The sequence below is a fragment of the Ictidomys tridecemlineatus genome, chromosome 4 (assembly GCF_052094955.1).
Source record: "Ictidomys tridecemlineatus isolate mIctTri1 chromosome 4, mIctTri1.hap1, whole genome shotgun sequence".
In the NCBI taxonomy this organism is placed as follows: Eukaryota; Metazoa; Chordata; class Mammalia; order Rodentia; family Sciuridae; genus Ictidomys; species Ictidomys tridecemlineatus.
The window spans coordinates 143,434,439-143,456,089 of NC_135480.1; the positions used below are offsets into that span (position 1 = coordinate 143,434,439).

Below are 21,651 nucleotides of genomic sequence, written 5' to 3' on the forward strand. Positions count from 1 at the left end.
CTGTGAGACAATGAGCAACATTTTCTGTCTCAGTCTCATTCTGCTGCACCTTTGTATCAAATGGAACGGTGAGGCCACACACTTGAATGGAATGGGGAGGCCACAATTTATTTAAGTTAAATACATATACGTGACTCCTCATGTATTTCACAAAGTTAGATCATGTTACACATAATATTGTATGACTTCCTTTTTTACTCTAATAATATGAGAGCATGAGTCACATAACCAGGGGATCTGTTCTGAGAAATGCATTCTGGTGCAAACACTGGAGGGTACTTACACAGACCAAAACAGCTATAACTTCACTAGGCCAAAGACTGCTGTCACATATGTGATGCTTTGTTGACCAGAATGCTGTTATGTGATCCATGGCTGGACCATGATTACCTTTAACTTCTAATGACTACATGGTTTTTGTGTTTTTTTAAATGGCTGCATAATAACATTCCATATTATGAAACTCAGAAATTTCTTAATGCTTCTTCTTTTGGGGAACATTTAGTTTGTTTCCATTATTTTGCTTTTACGAACAGTGGATCAGAGATTCTTGTGTCCTCACATCCTGCACATTTGTCTAGTTATATCCTTAGGATAAATTCTTAGAAGTGAAATTTCTGAATTAAAGGGTATGAGCATTTTAAAAACTTTGGGCATATATAAAGGTTGAGATCCTTTTGAAGAAACTTGTGAAATCAAATTCATTTTCTACAAACTCATGTAAATTCTAAGACATAATAATAAAAGTAATAAGTGTGCATTTTGATTATTGCTAACACATTTAGCATATGTAAAATGTATGATTTAGTAGAGTAGCACTTATTATTTTATGAGGTAGAAGGATATTACAAAAAAATGTTCAATATAGAGAAATTATAGCACTCTATGTTCATTTTGTAGAACTGAAAATAACATTTTACCATAAAATTTAGAGATTTTACCATTGATCCATCTGTAGTTTTATAAAATGTTGTTGATTTCAATCATCTTTTCTTTTCTTTTTTTAGAGGAGATCTTGCTATGTGTTTTGCCCAGGCTAGTCTCAAATAGCTTGGCTAATCCCAAGTAGCTGGGATTATAGGCATACCACCCACCTGGCCACAGTGATTTATTCTTTGCTGATTTCTATGAACAAGCCAAAAACTTATAGCAGTCCAGCATATCTTTCAACCCCTTGCTTATGTCTGGTTTATTTACCTCCAGTGAGACACCACCTGTTTCCATATGGGAAGGATGAATTTGCATTTTAGGAGGGTCCAGTCTAGAAGCTAAGACATCATTTATGTCAAGATCTTGGTTTGTTCCAGAAACTCCATGAGGCTGAGATTCTGTAGACTCAAGAGTTCAAGCCGTCTTGAGACATTTGGAGTCTAGTTCTATTGGTGCCCATTCTCTCTCACTAAGGCCCACAGTCTTCTCTTGCAGACAGGCCCCCGCCGTGTGAACGTGCTGTGTGACGTGTCTGGGAAAGGCCCCCTCACTGCCTGTGACTTTGACCTCCGCAGTCTGCAGCCTGACCAGCGGCTAGAAAACCTGCTGCAATATGTGAGTTCCGAGGACTTTGAGAAGCAGAACGAGGAGGCCCGCAGGACCAATCGGCAGGCTGAGCTCTTTGCCCTGTACCCATCAGTGGACGAGGTAAGTGCAACAGTCTCCAAACTGGACAATTTAACTGTGGACTCAGGGTCCATAGGAAGATTCTATCATTCATTATCACTGTAGAGCAGCACCTGATGTTGAGATGGTATGATTCCTGGGGATGTTTTTTGTTTTGTTTTGTTTTCACTTAGGCAAGTCTGCATCACAGCAGAGCCAATTATTGATCATAATACAGATGGGATTCTGATAGTAATAACTAGTATTTTCATAGCACTTTACAAAACATGTTTACTGAGATTAACTTATTTAGTCCTCAAAACATTTCAAAGGTCTCTATGGAGCAACCCTACTCAGAGTCAAATCATCCAGTTTCTTAAGGATACATATTACCTAAATATTGATGTTCTTTAGTGTTTCCTTAACATTCTTTTATTGGTCCTGGTGTACAGCTGGAAAGACCTGCTTTGAAATTATTTCGGGCTAAGATAATCACAGCCATGTGCCCAGTATATGGAATTTTAGGATCTTGCTTGTCCAACTCTTTCTTTATTGAAGCTGACCTGTGACAACTGGATAATTTAGACCTTGCCTGCAGTCACTTGCTGGGATACTTTGGAAGGGATGAAAGTGGCCATTATTCAAGCCTTGTGTCTGCTTGGGCTCTTTTTATTATAGAGGGCTTTTGGCCTTCCCTTCTGCATATCAGCTTATCTACCCTGTTGGTTTCTTTCCAGAATAGATTCCTGCTTTATCTTTGCTATTCAAGTCTTATTAAAAGTTCAGTTGCAAGAAGTAAGATTTGAAGAGATTTTTGCATTAAAAAAAAAAGATATGCCATATATCTATGGCTCTAAATATTTGAAATTTGGTCTTCGGGTCAAGCAAGAATATCAGGAAGCCTAATTCTCACCCCCTGTGATGCCCCCCCCCCCCGCCCCAGGAATTGTTTGCTGACTCACCTTTTGATGTCCTTACCATTGGTCAGCAAAAAGGACAGTTCAGGAAAGAGCAGTCATTAGGTACAACATTGTAATATGGAAATATTATTGAGAACACTGACCATCCAGCACCTCTCCTCAAGGAGCTAGGGAGAGGGAATAGGCCTCAAGCCCTCAGGCAAAGATTTGTGCATCCTGAGACAGTGTGCATGATCAGTGGGGTGTGCATCTCCCGAGTTCCTCACTAAGAGTTCCTCACTGAGAGTTCCTGTTCACCTCTACCAACCATGACAGCTTAGTTATTGGAGTCCTGAAGTTCCTTTACCTTTATTTTCTTGTTCTTATTTTCTAACCACTTGGTTTTCTCATCTAATTATTTTATTTGCAGTTTTATCAGCAGCCTCAAATCCTCTTCTGAATGAGGCAGATTAGAAAAATAAATTAACATACCTATAGTCCCAACCACTCAGGAGGCTGAGACAGGAGGTCACTTGAGGCTAACCTGGACCCCCATAGTGAGACCCTTTCTCAAAGAATTAAAATGAAGTTAAATACTTCACTTATATGTGGAATCCCAAAATGTCTACTTCATAGAAACAGAGAGTAGAAAGGTACTAATCAGTGGGCAGTGGGTAGGAGTAAAAATGTTTATGGAAAGGTACAAACTTTCCATTAGACTAGAGGACTAAGTTTTAGTGATCTGTTACACTTATAGTGACCACATTTAATGATAATATATTGTGTATCTTTAAATTGCCAAAAGAATAATTTAAACATTTCTCCAAAAAAGAAAAGACTAATTGGTAAGGGAATTGATATGTAATTAACTTGGTTTAATCTTCCTAGAGTATACTCTTAAATCAAACTTCACATGAATATACACAATTATTATCAACTTAAAAAGCAAGTATGTATGGGTTGAGGATGTAACTTAGTGATAGAATATTTTTCTAGCATGCATGAGGCCCCTAGGTTCAATCCCCAGCATTGCAAAAGCAAAAAAACAAAAAGTACATTAATAGGAATGATATGTTTAATATTATAATCTCCATTTAGATTAGAAAGTGAGAATCAAAGAGGTTGAACAATTTATTCAAGATTCAGCAAGTCAGGCTGGGATTATAGCCCAGTGGTAGAGTGCTTGTCTTGAATGTGTGAGGCACTGAGTTTGATCCTCACCATCACGTATAAATAAAATATATTGTGACCATCTACAACTAAAAATATATATATATATTTAAAAAAAAGATTCAGCAAGTCAACTAAATTATAAAACAGGGACCTCACATGCTGTCTCCACATCACAGGTTTGCTTGTTTGTGGGCCTGCATACGCTACCTATTATATTAGCACATATAACTGAAATTTAAAGATTTTTAAAATTTTAAAAATCATATCTTCCAACTTTTTAGTTTCTGTCTACATTAAAATTCTTTGCCAGATTTGCCAAGAAATAGTAAATCTGACTGATTTGACCTCTACTTCTTTCTTTTTCTTCCCATTTCCGTGGAGATGCTAACATGTAATAAAGAGAGCTAAAGTGGACACCAGAAGAGAGAAAGGAAACTAAAGGATGAGAACAGGGACAATAGGACATTAGCTAATCCAACTCCCCCTTGTGGACTAATGGGGGGATGCCCAGTCTGAACTGACCAAAACATGAAACATAAATTGCCTTTAAAGGAACTTTGTTTTATGATCATTAAGATGGTCCAGAAACTCAGATGTGACTGAAAGTTATAATCTAGCCGAGTTCCTAAGGGGCAGCTTTTCTTGAGTAAATAGGATGCTTTATAATTAGTGGACCAGTAAATTTGTAAATTTGTAGGGCTAAAATGCTTGATGGCTTCTGTACCATCTTCTTTTAAAATTTTGAAGCTGTTCTTACAGAAATTGCCTTTGTACTTGTAATTTGTACTTTATACAAAGAAAGTCATGTGGATTTGAGGTGAGTCTCTGCCTAATCTGAAAGGATTATAAATGTTGATCTTTTTAAAATAATACATTAATGACATTATTCTATATCATCATTATTTTATTTCCTGGAAATAAAAGTTAGAAGAGGTGAAGTATTAGATCCAAATTTTGACTAAGTCAGTAGGAGAAGCCAAAGTAGAATTCAGCCACCAAACTTTGCCATGTGAGTTCTGTCCCTGATTCATAGTCCCTAGGAAAAGCATCTTGTGGGTTGATTTTTAAGGTAGACACCACCACACTCCAAATAACAGAAAAAGAGTTTGCTTAGGAAGGACTCTTTTGGATTACAAGTGACACTCTTTTGGTTCCCAACTAAAACCCAATTTGGGGGTTAAAAAGTGTGGGGGGAGAAATACTCATCGACTCACATAACAGGATCAAAGGTCAGTAACTGTGGAGTTGGCCTCAGGGTTCACTGAGTCTGTAAGGGAAAGAATATCACCTCTCTCATACTTTCTCCCCTGTATCCCCTCTTTATTTGTATGTATTTCCCAAGATAATAAAAACAACAGGTATTCACTAAAGCTTCCTATTTCCTCTTTCTTCTTCTTTTTTTTTTTTTTTTGTGTGTGTGTGTGTGAATTAACTCCTATTTCAGACAACTGGGAAGGCTCAAGAAATTCATATAGAAGAGATTTGGGAAATATATCACCCAAATGTTATTAAGTGAGCCTTGTTGGGATCCTAATTTAACAAATTGAGATGGAGAATTTTAAACTGACAAAATATTTGGTGGCAGTAAGAAATTATTGTACATTTTTTAGGAGTAATAATGATATTACTGTTATGTTTCAAAAGTCCTTACTTTTTAGAGATATTTACTGAAATACTGACAGGTGAAATCATGTGATGTTTAGGAACTTTCTTCTAGTATTGAGTGGGGGAATATAGATGAAATCGGGCTACCTATTCATTGAAAGTGTTGAATCCACGTGAGGTAAATGATGATTCATTGTATTAGTTCTTCACTTTTGTATATATTTAAAATTTTCCAAGCCAGGCGCAGTGGCACATGCCTGTAATCCCAGCAGCTCAGGAGGTTGAGGCAGGAGGATCACAAGTTCAAAGCCAGCCTCAGCAACAGCGAGGTGCTTAGCAACTCAGTGAGACCCTGTCTCTAAATAAAATATAAAATAGGGCTGGGGAGGTGGCTCAGTGGTTGGTGCCCCTGAGTTCAATCCCTGGTGCCAACATTTTTTTTTTTTAATTCCAAATGAAAAGCTTTTTCAAACAGGGTTCCAAAAGTTAAAATTCAGACCAAAGGTAGCCTTAGAAATCTATAAGTGTCTTTACCTTGAGATTGTTTTTCTATCAGATGGATCTTGCCTTTAGATATATCTGTTCTGATCCCAAAAGTATCAGGTTGCCTAAGTTGGTCCAGTTCAGCACAAGCATCAGAATAAGGCCTCTTATCTCAGCTACTCCCCAACAAGAGGGCCACCTGTGACCATGAGGACTGGAGGCTGAGGGCACAGAGGTGCCCATGGTGGTCCATTGACCTCTTCAGTCATCCCACCAAATGGTACAGATTTATCAAGAAGGTGACTTTACTAATTGCTATGAAGTGTTTGGTTGGAAGCTCCCAGCATTTAAAGCCCCCCAAAAGACAATTAAATATGACCCTGTTCTTTGGACCCTTGATAGCTTCAGACCATGTTCCAGATTTTGGATATAATGTACTGCAAGAATGGGAATTCAAGTTTTCAAGGATTTGCACTATTTGTGGTTTGTATACATGGAGGTAATTAGGATATAGGGATAGTTCATATTAAACTATTAAAGTCACCATTTTAGTCTCCCTGTGGTAAGGGAGGCAGGTGTAGATCTTAACATGTCATTACTAAGCTTTCCTGTTAGAAAATAGTAGCTCGCTCTGTATTATATAACCTGTGAATTCAACTCCAAGTCTCTATCACCTATTTAAGAAATAGATGAACTGAGAAAGAGAAGGTTATAGGATTGATGTTTTAGAGCCATAAGGAAACTATTCTGACCTAGATCTCAAGGCTTCACATATTTACCAGTTAAAACCCTTAACAGGAGAAATGTTTTGAGTATTTATTTAGAGCAGTCAAAGGAAAACAAAAGCCAACAATAGATCTAAAATTTTGCAATGCCATCTGGTGGATGTTACTAAGCCACATGCACAGTCACATTTCCTTCCTTCCTCCCACAGTCTCTTTGTCTTGGATGCCTGGGTTTCTGAAAGAAGAAAACGTTTGCTGTAAATGCTGACATTGGAGGGTGGGGGTTGGAACAACAAACTCTCTCATAGAGGCAGAATATTAATCTAGTATTAGAAACAACTCAAATGTGAGTTGACAAGTGGAGAGGGGCAGCCTTTCCTCTCCTGGGGTAACTCCAGCTGGATATCCTCATGGAAATTCACTAATGATTTCTGTTCAATGTGATTAATAATAGGAGGATGCTGTGGAAATACGTCCAGTACCAGAATGTCCTAAGGAACATCTGGGCAACAGAATATTGGTCAAGTTGCTGACCCTGAAGTAAGTACCAGCAAACACACTGGCCTCTGTGCTAATATCTCTTGCCTTTCAGATACTAGTGTCGTCTGTATCCTCAGAGCTTGAATCAGGCAGCTTCTCCCAACATGCATTAACAGTAGGTTGCTGAGGGGTAGTGGAAGGAGCAGAGCTTGGTGTTGGCTAGACCTAGATTCTGTTTCTAAAAAGCCTTTGGAATTCATTCTTCTACAGTAGGGGAGGCAAGCACAGGTGGCTACCCAGTGTTACTGGGGAGGTTACTGAGTGAAATGGCCTGCGTTAGGAAAAGTCACAGAGAGCCAGTGGTGTGTGGCCTTGGCTGGTATTAACTCACAAGAGCTGACAGCAACAGCTCTTCCCAATTTTGTGCCCAGGGAAGTCATGTTAGTAGCTTGAAATTGGCCATGGTGGAAGTATTTAAAACATAGAAATCAGCAAATGCTATAAAGTAGAACCTTTTATTTTTTCAGCAACTTGTCTGTTAAACAAGTTTTACTAGCCTACCACTGGTAAATGCAATGAAAAATGCAACTTGAACTCAATATCAGTGCCAGGGAACAATAGGGGGTAGAAGGGACTATACACACTATGTTGAAGGGTCCCCACTGCTACCTGCAACCAACTCTTGCCAAGTAAATAGGACCACTTTGATCAATTGTCTGCTTTAAAAACTCTAAATGGAGATTTTTCTACATAAATTCTTAACTTCTTAAATAGTTTATCATTTTTTTAAAATACCACATAATTCCAACAAAGTATATCTGAAGTCTGTTTCAACTGGTGGGCCAACTATCTCCCATATCAATTTTAAAGAGGTTTTCTGTAATTTTTGCATTGTGTACTTTTATTTTTAAAATTATGTGTCCTCTATATATGTGTATTAATTTTGTACTTCTGTATTAAAACAGTTTTTACATTATAAAGCATTATAAATGAGAAATTTTAAAGGATCAAGTAAATATATCTAAATTTCTTTTTAGTATTTTTAGTATTTTCTTCCTGTAGTTGAGTGAATTGTCCTGTGTACTCCTTCCAGTGCTTGCATAACTTTCTTCCTCTTTGCAGACTGCTTCTTTAGAGAATTAGTTCTTTTACTTCTTCTAATCATAGACCCTTTTGAAAATATTAATTTTAAGCCAGATATGGTGGTGCATGCCTGTAATCCCAGCTACTCAGGAGGCTGAGGCAGAAGGATCACAATGTTGAGGCCCCTCAACAACTTAGTAAGACCCTTTCTCATAATAAAGAAATAAAAAATGATTAAAGATGTAGCTCAGTGGTCAATACCCAGTACCATGCACACAAAATTAAAGTTGTAATAGCTATGCTGAAGGTGTAAGGTGAAGCTCAATAGTAAGCCTGTGCTTAGGTTGACTGAGGCCAAGTTTGATTCCCAGCACCACCAAAAACAAACAAACAAACAAAAAAAACATTGTAAATGCTCCTATGTGGCAAAAGTACATAAGCATTGTACTTTTTCATATTCTGTTAGGATCACCCATCTCACAAAGTCAATGCCAATAATCCCAGTGACCTAGGAGACTGAGAGGAGGATCACAAGTTTGAATCCAGCCTCAGCAATTTAGTGAGGCTGTAAGCAACCTAGTGAGACCCTGCCTCTAAATAGGAAACAAAAGGACTAGAGATGTGGCTCATTGGTTATGCACCCTCCACTTCAGTCCCCAGTACAAAAAAAAAAAAAAAAAGTCAATGTGTGGACCCCTTAAGTAATCTGACTTGCAATTAGGTAACTAGATTCTGAATTCAGGGCTGATGTTTGAACACTGGGACTTCCCTGTGCATTTGAGTCCTTACTTGTAGATGGTCTAGCCTTCTGTGACTTTGTAGCCTCCCTCAGCTCTGTTGCCACAGAATATGAGCTAGCATGGCTTCTCAAATAGTAATGGGTACTGAAGCTGTTGTAGTCCTCTCCATCTTGCCAGCTCTACTGGGGAGAACCAGGGCCTTTTGTCTTATACACAGACTTGACCAGCCTATAAACTGGCTCTGTATCAAGTAATGAGCACAGAAAGGCAAACTCTGGCCCTTCCAAGCTAACCATCAGCAGAATTGACTGGAAGTGGCTCTGTTCCCCTGCATTGTTCAGGAAGTCTATGCTATTGTTGGAGGTTGTCAACCATCTCCACAGGATGCATAATCTGGCCACTTTTAGATGTAGTACCTATGCCATGTGAGATTGGAAGAATGCTTTCCTATTATGCTTGTCACCAAGCCTTCTAGATCTTGTCAGTAAGTAAATGGCAGCTGTAGTCATAGGTGGGAAAACATGGCCCACTGAGATAGATGTGCATTATTGTTTGTTTTTGTAGTCCTGGGGATCCACCCAGGGCCTCGTGCATGATAGGAAGAGCTTTACCATAGAGCTGTGACAGACATGAGTTATTAAAAAACAAATGGAATCACTTGGATTTCTCTTAATGAAACGTGTCAAGTATATTTCTAGTGAAATTAAGTTGAATTGGTGCTTTTGTCCAGTGCTCTTGGCCTGCTCAAGTGACTTCAATAGTATCTGTACTGTTCATATAACTGTGAAAGGAGAAATGGACCAAGGATCTGGTCCTAGGCACAACTTCCTGAGTAAACTGAATAAAAGAAATTCTTAGATAAACTTTGAATGTGAACATATGAATAGAAAAAACATTGAATGGTAATATTAATGACACATTTTCCCACTGACACTGATAAATTCTATTTATAATACTACAGGTTTTATCAGCTATGAAATATCTACAAAGTTTTTGAAATCTATAACTGACGCTGTTTTGCTTTGGAGAAATAGATTAAATCTCAAGGATGTAGAGACAATTAAGCTGGTGCCAATTTTTCAAATGTTTGTAGTAGCAAGAAAAAAAAAGTCACAACAAAGTGTTTTTCATTTTTGTAATTTAGGGGGGAATCTTTTAATTTAAAACTTAATGCCATCTTATGCAAAGTAACCTCTGCTCAGGAATCTATGTGGTAAGGAAACCAACCATGCACTAAATTTGCCCCAGGAGCTGGTTTTAAATGCAGAGTTGGAAAGACTTCCCATCACCATCTCCCCCAAGAGATTCTGGTTTAGTAGGTTTAAGGTGGGACCCAAAAAAACGTGCATATTGACAATTGCCTTGTTTGCTTCAAATACTTGTTTCTGGAGGCTATGCTTGGGGGAAAAAGAAAACAACAACTGTGTTTTATAATTAGAAAGACAGAGTTTCCCAGTCTGGCTGTGCCACTTCCTAACATTGTAGGCTTTGTCAAAATACTTAATTTCTCTGAATTTCATTTTCCTTGTGTATAAAATGTAGGTAATATCTGCATTGAACTATTGTGAAGAATAAAGTGGTTGATGTGGGTAAAGTATTATCCCATCAAAATTCTAAGTGTTTAATAAATGTTCATTCTCTCTTCTCTGAAACACACTGAACTTAACACTCAGTACCTAACTAAGCCCAGCACAGCAATATCCAGGTCCTTGGGCTCTCAGGAAGCACAGAATTCAATACAGGTTGACCACACCAGGCAACAGCTGGGTGTTAGGCATAGCAAAGCCCCCGATCAATGAGCTATTAACTAATTAGAAAAAGAATCATCACAGAACTCCTCACCATTTTTATGTGTGTGTGGTCAATGTAGATAGCATAAAATCTGCCATCTTAACCGGCACACATCTGTTATAGTTAAAGCAATGTCCCGGGGTTTCATAAACTGACTTCCAGACCACTCACGTATAATTGAATCAAGCCTTTATTGAAGCACACCGGTGGCAACCCATCAGAACATAAAGCTGTTCCCCTGATCAGCAAGGGTGCTCCTTATAAGCCTGAAAACCACAAAAGGGATATTCAGGGGTCTAGCCAATGCAAGCAAGCCAGGTTACAGAAGCGGGACAGTGCAGTCAGGTGGTGGGCAGCCTAACCAGTCACAGTTAGCCCAATCACCCCAGTTACAGAAACAGAGCCCCATTACCCTAGTTACAGAAACAATGCCCCTTTAGGTAGTTCCGTGTTCTTGAAGGCTTCTATAGCAAAAGGAAAAGAACATCTTGCCCCAGTCATGACCCTTCTACTTAGCATGGTTGTTTTACAGAATGGAGTCACAAAACAAAACAGAGTCACATTTGCTTTTACTATCACACACCTTAACTGACCATCGTACACTTAACTGACCACCTAACATCATACACCTTAACTGACCATGTCCAGTACAGTGGCATTAAGTCCCTTTATGCTCTTGTACAGCTGTCACCACCATCCATCTTCATGAATTTTTCATTTTCCTGAATTAAAACTTTGTATCCATTAAATACTAACTCTCTATTCCTCCTTCCGTGCCACCCCAACACCATCATTCTACTTCCTGTCTCTGAATATGACTATACTAAGTATGGCATCATACAGCCAGCCACTTGTTCTTCATGATGGGCTTATTTCATTTAACATGTCTTCAAGTTTCATCCCTATAGTAGTATGTTTCAGAATAATCTTCTTTTTTAAGGCTGAGTAATATTCTATTGTATGTGTGTATTAATAACATTCATATGTGTGTGTGTGTATTTATATTTTGTTGTTTATCCATTCTTCTGTTAGTAGACACTTAGGTTATTCCTACAGTTTGATATTGTGAATAATGCTACTGCTAGACCTTGTTTTCAGAGTACATTCACACACATTCTCTTATATAATAATATGTGGAAAATGGGAAGGGTAAATGTCCTCTCCTCATTTTCCAACTAAATAAAGGCAACTGGGAAATATACATGACCAAATGATCATCCCAGTGTTCATAGGTATTGGGGGCAGGAACAGAGTCCAGATCTGTCTGACTCATTGCCAAAGGCATGACCTCGTCGTTTTGTCTATGTTTACGTTCTGCCCAAAGATTCTTCTAAAAGTCCTGCTGGGACAAATCTATCCAGTGGTAAGGCCATTGTCTCACACATGCCTTGAAATAAAATCTGGCCCAATTCACATGGCTTCTGAGGTGGTGATCCAGTGGTGAACCATGCTGTCAGTGGACAGTGTCTAAATTCATGGGTTGTTAAGCTGAGAAACTTGGAAGATGAACATCTGTGTTTCATGAATGCTTCTAACGTGTCGGGATAATCCTTTGGTGATGTGTTTTCATTAAACTCTCCATTTTTAGCAGTCAGGGTAATATGAGGGGCTCCTATTTCTCTCTGTCTCTCAGGGGGCAGGCTCCTCAGTGTTTATCATCTGAGATCAATCCCCTCCCCTCCCCTCCCCTCAACAACTCTCCAGAGTTAGGAAGAGCCAGACATTCTTCAGCATCGTGATGCAATCTTCCTCTGACTTCCCCCGAGGAAACCTAAGGAAAAGCAATTGAACATTTCTTTATTACTATCTGAAAAGCCGCATCCCTTACAATTGAGTCATAGAGCTTCCTATACGAGTAATAAAATGAAACAAGCTCATCGCCTAAGAAAGAGACTCTAAAAGACGGTAGCTACCATGATAAGAAGTGCTGTTTTGGATAAGATTAAGGGTCTAATCAGGCTACTCTTTCTTGGATGCTACTAACAAGCATTTTCTTGGGAGAATGTGCCATCTACCACATCCAATGATTAGGAATTGTCCATGAACCTCCTGTATTTGTCTATTAATATCCCAGTGTGGCCCTTACATGAATGGAGTTATCCAAGTATTTCTGAAAACTATATTTTTAGTCAGTTTATCTATCCAGGCCCTTTTAGAAAATTAAAAATTATCTAGGTTAAAACTATGTTGATTTTTTTTTCTCTTTCTCTCTTTCTTATAGGTTCGAGATTGAAATTGAGCCTCTGTTTGCCAGCATTGCCCTCTATGATGTTAAAGAAAGGAAAAAGGTAAAAAAAAAAAAAAAAAAAAAAAAAACCAGAAAGTAGCCCATCCCTGAAGCATGCACAGTGTTCATGATTTTGGAGGTTTCTGGTTTTTTTTGTTTTTTTTTTTATTTTATTTTTTTTTTTTTATTGGTTGTTCAAAACATTACAGAGCTCAAGACATATCATCTTTCATACATTCGACTCAATTGGGTTTTGAACTCCCCAAATACATAATACAGACTCACTTCTGTTACATACTCACATTTTTACATAATGGCATATTAGTGACTGTTGTATTCTGCTACCTTTCCTATCCCCTACTATCCCCCCTCCCCTCCCCTCCCCTCCCAACATCCCTCTCTACCTCCTCTGCTGTTGTTCAATTCTCTCCCCTTTTTTTTCCCCCACCCCCTTGCCCCTCATAACCTCTTATTATTTTGTGTATCACTGAAGGTCTCCTACCATTTCCATATGTTTTCCCTTCTCTCTTCCTTTCTCTCCCCCCATTCGTCTTAGTTTACTGTTAGTCTTTTCCTCATGCTCTTCCTTCCTGTTCTATTCTTAGTGGCTCTCTTTATATCAAAGAAGACATTTGACATTTGTTTTTTAGGGCTTGGCTAGCTTCACTTAGCATAATCTGCTCTAATGCCATCCATTTCCCTGCAAATTCTATGATTTTGTCGTTTCTTAGTGCTGCATAATACTCCATTGTGTATAGCTGCCACAATTTTTTTATCCACTCATCTATTGAAGGGCATCTAGGTTGGTTCCACAGTCTAGCTATTGTGAATTGTGCTGCTATAATCATTGATGTGGCCGTATCCGTATAGTGTGCTCTTTTAAGGTCCTCAGGGAATAGTCCAAGAAGGGCAATAGCTGGGTCAAATGGTGGATCCATTCCCAGCTTTCCCAGGAATCTCCATACTGCTTTCCAAATTGGCCTCACCATTTTGCAGTCCCACCAGCAGTGAACAAGTGTGCCCTTTTCCCCACATCCTCGCCAACACTTATTGTTGTTTGACTTCATAATGGCTGCCAATCTTACAGGAGTGAAATGGTATCTTAGGGTGGTTTTGATTTGCATTTCTCTGATTGCTAGAGATGTTGAGCATTTTCTCATGTGCTTGTGGATTGATTGTATGTCCTCCTCTGAGAAGTGTCTGTTCAGGTCCTTGGCCCATTTGTTGATTGGATTATTTGTTATCTTATTGTTTAATTTTTTGAGTTCTTTGTACATTCTGGATATTAGGGCTCTGTCTGAGGTGTGAGGGGTAAAAATTTGTTCCCAGGATGTAGGCTCTCTATTTACCTCTTTTACTGTTTCTCTTGCTGAGAAAAAACTTTTTAGTTTAAGTAGGTCCCATTTGTTTATTCTTGTCATTAACTCTTGGGCTACGGGCGTTCTATTAAGGAATTTGGAGCCCGACCCCACAATATGTAGATCGTAGCCAACTTTTCCTTCTATCAGACGCAGTGTCTCTGTTTTTATATCTAGCTCCTTGATCCATTTTGAGTTAACTTTTGTGGCTGGCGAGAGAAAGGGATTCAATTTCATTTTGTTGCATATGGATTTCCAATTTTCCCAGCACCATTTGTTGAAGATGCTATCCTTCCTCCATTGCATGTTTTTAGCCCCTTTATCAAATATAAGATAGTTGTAACTTTGTGGATTAGTCTCTGTGTCCTCTATTCTGTACCATTGGTCCACCTGCCTGTTTTGGTACCAGTACCATGCTGTTTTTGTTACTATTGCTTTGTAGTACAGTTTGAGCTCTGGTATCGCTATACCTCCAGATTCACACTTCCTGCTTAGAATTGCTTTTGCTATTCTGGGTCTTTTGTTTTTCCATATGAATTTCATGATTGCTTTATCTATTTCTACAAGAAATGTCTTTGGGATTCTGATTGGCATCGCATTAAACCTGTAGAGAACTTTGGGTAATATCGCCATTTTGATGATGTTAGTTCTGCCTATCCATGAACAGGGTACATTTTTCCATCTTCTGAGATCTTCTTCTATCTCTCTCTTTAAGGTTCTGTAGTTTTCATTGTATAAATCTTTCACCTCTTTTGTTAGGTTGATTCCCAAGTATCTTATTTTCTTTGAGGATATTGTGAATGGAGTGGTTTTCCTTATTTCCATTTCAGAGGTTTTGTTGCTGATATACAGGAATGCCTTTGATTTGTGCGTGTTGATTTTATATCCTGCCACTTTGCTGAATTCATTTATTAACTCTAGCAGCTTCTTTGTAGATCCTTTTGGGTCTGTTAAGTAAATTATCATGTCATCTGCAAATAGCGATAATTTAATTTCTTCTTTTCCTATTTTTATGCCTTTAATTTCTTTTGTCTGTCTAATTGCTCTGGCTAGTACTTCGAGAACTAAATTGAATAGAAGTGGTGATAGAGGACATCCCTGTCTTGTTCCAGATTTTAGAGGGAATGCCTTCAGTTTTTCTCCGTTTAGGATGATGCTAGCCTGAGGTTTAGCATATATAGCTTTTACAATGTTGAGGTAAGTTCCTGATATCCCTAGTTTTTCTAATGTTTTGAACATAAAGGGATGTTGTATTTTGTCAAATGCTTTTTCTGCATCTATCGAGATGATCATATGGTTCTTGTCTTTAAGCCTATTGATGTGGTGAATAGCATGTATTGATTTCCGTATATTGAACCAGCCTTGCATCCCAGGGATGAATCCTACTTGATCATGGTGCACAAGTTTTCTGATATGTTTTTGTATTCGATTCGCCAGAATTTTATTGAGAATTTTTGCATCCAAGTTCATTAGAGATATTGGTCTGTAGTTTTCTTTCTTTGAAGTGTCTTTGTCTGGTTTTGGGATCAGGGTGATGTTGGCCTCATAGAATGAATTTGGAAGAGCTCCTTCTTTTTCTATTTCTTGAAATAGTTTGAAAAGTATTGGTATTAGTTCTTCTTTGAAGGTTTTGTAGAACTCCGCTGTATACCCATCAGGTCCAGGGCTTTTCTTGGTTGGTAGACTTTGGATGGCTTCTTCTATTTCTTCCTTTGTTATTGGTCTGTTTAAATTGTGTGTGTCTTCCTGTCTCAATCTGGGCAAATCATATGCCTTAAGAAATTTATCGATATCCTCGCTATCTTCTATTTTATTAGAATATAGGGTTTCAAAATACTTTCTAATTATCTTCTGTATTTCTGTAGTGTCTGTTGTGATATTGCCTTTTTCATCCCGTATATTAGTAATTTGAGTTCTCTCTCTTCTTCTTTTTGTTAGCATAGCTAAGGGCTTGTCTATCTTATTTATTTTTTCAAAGAACCAACTTTTAGTTTTATCAATTTTTTCAATGGTTTTTTTTGTTTCAATTTCGTTTATTTCTGCTCTAATTTTAATTATTTCTTGTCTTCTACTACAATTGCTGTTGTTTTGTTCTTCCTTTTCTAGGTTTTTGAGGTGTAGTGTGAGTTCATTTATTTGTTGGTTTTTTCTTTTTTTGATGAAAGAACTCCAGGATATGAATTTCCCTCTTAAAACTGCTTTCATTGTGTCCCATAGATTCCGGTATGTTGTGTCTGTATTATCATTTGACTCTAAGAATTTTTTTATCTCTTCCTTTATGTCTTCTGTAACCCATTGATCATTCAATAACATATTGTTCATTTTCCATGTGGTGTAGGATTTTTCCTTCCTTTTTTTATCATTGATTTCCAATTTCATTCCATTATGGTCAGATATGGTGCATGGTATTATCTCCACACTTTTATATTTACTAAGATTTGCCTTATGGCATAATATATGGTCTATTTTTGAGTAGGATCCATGTGCTGCTGAGAAGAACGTGTATCCACTTGATGATGGTTGGTATATTCTATATATGTCAGTTAGGTCTAGGTTATTGATTGTGCTGTTGAGTTCTATAGTTTCTTTATTCAGCTTTTGTCTAGAGGATCTGTCTAATGGCGAGAGCGGTGTGTTGAAGTCACCCGTAATTATTGTGTTATGGTCTATTTGACTCTTGAACTTGAGGAGCGTTTGTTTTATGTAGATTGCAGCTCCATTGTTTGGTGCATACAAATTGATAATTGTTATGTCTTGTTGGTGGATGGTCCCTTTTAACAGTATATAGTGTCCTTCTTTATCCTTCTTAATTAACTTAGGTTTGAAGTTGATTTTATTTGATATGAGTATGGCCACTCCTGCTTGCTTCCGAGGGCCATGTGAGTGGTATGATTTTTCCCAACCTTTTACCTTCAGCCTGTGTATGTCTTTTCCTATCATATGAGTCTCCTGAAGGCAGCATATTGTTGGATTTGTTTTTTTGATCCAGGTTGCTAGCCTATGTCTCTTGATTGGTGAGTTTAGGCCATTAACATTTAAAGTTACAATTGAGATATGATTTGTACTTCCAGTCATGCTTCTTTATTTATTTATTTTAGTTTGGCTAGTTTTACTTTTTTGGTTATTTTCCTCCTCCTTTACTGAGATACCTCTTGTTGTTAGTTTTGGGCACTATTTTTCAATTCCTCTTCTTGTAGTATATTGCTCAGAATGCTTTGCAGTGCTGGTTTTCTTGCTGCAAATTCTTTTAGCTTTTGTTTATCGTGAAAGATTTTAATTTCGTTGTCAAATCTGAAGCTCAATTTTGCTGGATACAGTATTCTTGGTTGAAATCCATTATTTTTCAGCGTTTGAAATACATTGTTCCAGGATCTTCTCGCTTTCAAAGTCTGTGCTGAGAAATCAGTCGTTAACCTAATTGGTTTACCCCTGAATGTAATCTGTCTCTTTTCTCTGGTAGCTTTTAATATTCTCTCCTTGTCCTGTATGTTGGCTATCTTCATAATTATGTGTCTTGGAGTTGGTCTATTATAGTTTTGAATGTTTGGGGTCCTGTAGGCTTCCAGGATTTGGCAATCCATTCCATCTTTCATCTCTGGGAAGTTTTCTACAATTATTTCATTTAATATGCTGTCCATTCCTTTGGTTTGAATCTCTGTGCCTTCTTCTATCCCGATGACTCTCAAATTTGGTTTTTTAATGACATCCCATATCTCTTGAATAGATTGCTCATGGGATTTAAGCATCTTTTCTGTGTTGACTATACTCTTTTCAAGTTGATAAACCTTGTCTTCATTATCTGATGTTCTGACTTCTACTTGATCAAGTCTATTTGTAATATTCTCGTTTGAGTTTTTAATTTGGTTTATAGTCTCCTGCAATTCTAGGATTATAGTTTGATTCTTTTTTAAGATCTCTATCTCCTGGTAGAGCTCGTTCTTTGCCATTTGAATTTGTTTGTTTAATTCATTTTCAAAATATATTTTTATTGCTTGGACTTGCTGTCTCATGTCTTCTCTAATATTCCTTTCCATTTGAGTTAGGTATGCCTTGAGTTCTTTCCCTATCCCTGCTTCTGATGTTTCTATGTCCTCTTGTAGAATTAAGTTGTCTTGCATTGTTTGTACTCCTTTTTTCCCTTGTTTTCTCATGTTGTCCCCGTTGCTTTCCAGCTCTATTTGATTGTCGTGTTTCTACTCTCTTCTATAGATTTGTTTTGGTTCTGTATTACTCTGATGCCTCTCCTTAGTGTTGTTAAATTATGCCTGCTGACGTGGATTCCACTGTGAAGGAAGATCCGACGTCCGAGCTCCAGTGACGACACTACTTTGCTATGACCGGCCCCAGTTCCTTGCCTGGGTATCCTGATGAGGTGGTGTGACTGGACTGTCTCTGTTTGATTTCAGCTCCCAGTCGCGGCAGGCAGGCGGTCTCTAGCCGCCCAGTATCACAGGCCGAGGGCGGGTGATCGGTCACCTGCAGCCGGGTGTTCTCCTACCGCCCAGCTATGCGGGCAGTGGGTGAACTGTCGCCGGCGGGCCTGCAATTTCCAGCTGCCCAGTCTCGAGGGCCTTGCCTCTAGCCTCCTGGTTTCTCCTGCTAGCCTTCTGTAGCCGCAGGGCAGGCCGCACGAATCAGTGGGCCTGGATCTCCGGGGTCCCACAGTTGGCGATTGGGATCCCAGGCACTCTGTCCTTTGGATTTTCCTGCTTGCCCCTCCCCCAGCTCTAGCTAGACAGGTTTCCTTTTGGCTGCAGATGGGTAGGGGGGGTTGCAGGTCAGGTGCCTCTAGTTCCCCCCTAGTCTTTATGCAGGCTCACTCTGATTCTCCCTCCCCCGGCAAGCCTAGGAGAGAATTTATGCGAGTTCCCGATGTATGGGGGATGGGCTGAGTGCCACACACCTGTTTTGTTGTTGAGATCTGTCGGAGAATGGCGGTGGATATATCAGCTGTTCAAGATGCTGACTGCTGATTCCCTTGGTGGAGTGTCCGCTGTGGGGGATGGGACTGTACCGCTTCCTTCCCCGTCTAAACTCCCGTACTCAGCCCGGGGGTCAGTGCGGGCTTGGCTGGTGGGATTCCACCTGATCGCAGCCGAGCCTCTCCCTGCTTGCTAATTCGAGGTTTCTGTTTTTAAAACTCACTTCCAGGCAGGAAAAAAAAAAAAAAAAAAGAACATCAGTTTGGAAAATAAATGACCTTTGATCCATCTAAATTTGTGATCTCTTGCCTTTATGATTTTTGAAGAAATGATCTGGGAACATTAATCATTTGTGTTCTTTAAAGAATCTTAAAGGGAAAAGGTCTGGTGGAGATGATAACCTTGTTCAGATAGAGTCAGCACACAGGGTTATATGTAAAACAACATAATTTAAATAAGTTAACAAACTTGGACATGCATGTAATGTTTTCTCAGTTTGAAAGTTTTTGTACTGGAGCAAAATAACCTTATCATGAATGGAAGCCAGAGGAAGATGCTCCTGCCTTTCTTTACTTATAACTACTGTGTATACAAGGAAATGAATAAATATTAATAGTCATTAAAATGTTTATTGATTAAGAAAGGGTAACTGCTAACACAAGTAAACCTCCAAATTCAGTAGTTTAAAGCAGTCGTTCTTACACTTGAGTGTGCCAAAATCTCCTGGAAGACTATCCAAACAACTTGCAAAGTCCTACCCCTAGAGTTCTTGACTGGGTAAATCTGAGTGGAGCCTGAGAATTTGCATTTCTAACATGTTTCCTGATGATGTTGAAGCTGTTTGTCAGGGGATCACATTGTGAAAACCACTGACTTAAAGAACAAGATGTTTCTGTCTTTGCTTCTTAACAATCCAGTGTGGAGCTGTGGGGTGCCTCTGCTCCACTCAGTCATTCAGGAACCCAGGCTGGCTGTGACTTCTCCATCTTCAGTGTGTGCTCTCTCCAAATCACTCTTGTCATTGCCATTGTTGTCCCTGAATAAGAAAAAAGATGGGTGGAGGAGGCCTGGAGGTTTGACACATCACTTCTACTCCCAGTTCATTGGAGAGAACCTATTCACATAATTCCTCTTAACTGCAAGGGAATTTGGTTTGTGTAGACTCTGCGTGTGCAGCCACTTCCAGCTAAAATGCTTTTAGTAAGGAAGGGAAGAACCCAGAGTGGCTCTCAAGTCACCCAAAATTAGAAAGTCAGCAAGCACCAATCATGTCCTGTGCTCACTCAAAATGCTTAATGGATCCTCACAACATTCAACATTAAGAACAAGCCTTGCAGGGCCCACGTTAGGCTTTCTTCAGTATGGCTCTTACCCTTCTTCTTTCCTTCTGTAGCCTCTGCAGAAATGAGCTCGACTACTCACTGTGAACTCAGCTTGTTCCAGATCTTCCAGCCTCTGAGCTGTTTCTCTGTGCTATACTCTCTTCCTCCAGCTCTGCCTGTCAGAGTCTTCCTCTGTGGCCCATCCATCTCCAGTGCCTTTAACATGAAAAGCTTTCCTCATCACCCCGACTGGCTTGGGTCTCTTCTCTTTGTAGAACTTCCATAGTGCTTTTTTGTATGAATGTGATGACTTTGAGTCTGCCTTTACTATAGTTATGTGTTGGTCTTTCCCCTCATAATTGATCATAACTTGATTGAAGACAGAGGCAAAGTCCTACTCTTCTTTAGTACAGTAGACAGCTCATCACTGATAACCAGGAAATACTGGTAGGTTAATAAAAACTTAAAATGTTTAAGTAAGTTCTCTGAAATGACTCCAAAATATTTAGAAATTGTGACAATTTTTGTCATATTTTTCCAGCAGTCACTAGTCATACACTATATCCATGTTACTATTCTCTTTTTTAAAAAAATATTTTTAGTTGTAGATGGACACGATACCTTTGTTTATTTATTTATTTTGTCATATATGACAGCAGAATACATTACAATTCATATTACACATGTAGAGCACAATTTTTCATATCTCTAGTTGTACACAAAGTAGAGTCCACCATTCATGTCTTCATACATGTACTTAGTGTAATGATGTCCATGTCATTCCACTGTCTTTCCTACCTCCGTGCCCCTTCCCTTTCTCTGTCTCCCCTTCGTCCTACCTAGAGTTCATCTAATCCTCCCATGCCCGCACCAACCACATCATAAATCAGCATCCTTAAATCTGAAAAAAAAAAAAAACATTTGACACTTGGCTTTTGGGGATTAGATAACTTCACTTAGCATTATATGGTCCAACTCTATCCATTTACCTGCGAATGCCATAATTTTATTCTCTTTTAATTCTGACTAGTATTCCATTGTGTACATATACCACATTTTCTTTATCCATTCATCTACTGAAGGGCATCTAGATTAGTTCCACAGTTTAGTTATTGTGAATTTGGGGGCTATAGTTATTGATGTGGCTGTGTCCCTGTAGGATGCTGTTTTTAAGTCCTTTGGGTATAGATCAAGGAGGGGACAGCTGGGTCAAATAGTGGTTCTATTCCCAGTTTTCCAAGGATTCT

At 38.8% G+C, this 21,651-nt stretch overlaps 1 protein-coding gene across 5 annotated transcripts in view; it reads left to right on the forward strand.

The window, feature by feature from the left end:
* The window catches only part of Dock8 (dedicator of cytokinesis 8), a 221,015-nt gene that overhangs the window by 74,708 nt on the left and 124,656 nt on the right, over positions 1–21,651 (forward strand). For all 5 annotated transcript variants that reach the window (XM_078047567.1, XM_078047566.1, XM_078047569.1 and 2 more), the window contains 3 exons: positions 1,426–1,638; positions 6,936–7,021; positions 12,797–12,863. In XM_078047567.1, the coding sequence (XP_077903693.1) occupies positions 1,426–1,638; positions 6,936–7,021; positions 12,797–12,863 (366 nt within the window). The remainder of the gene's footprint in view (positions 1–1,425; positions 1,639–6,935; positions 7,022–12,796; positions 12,864–21,651) is intronic.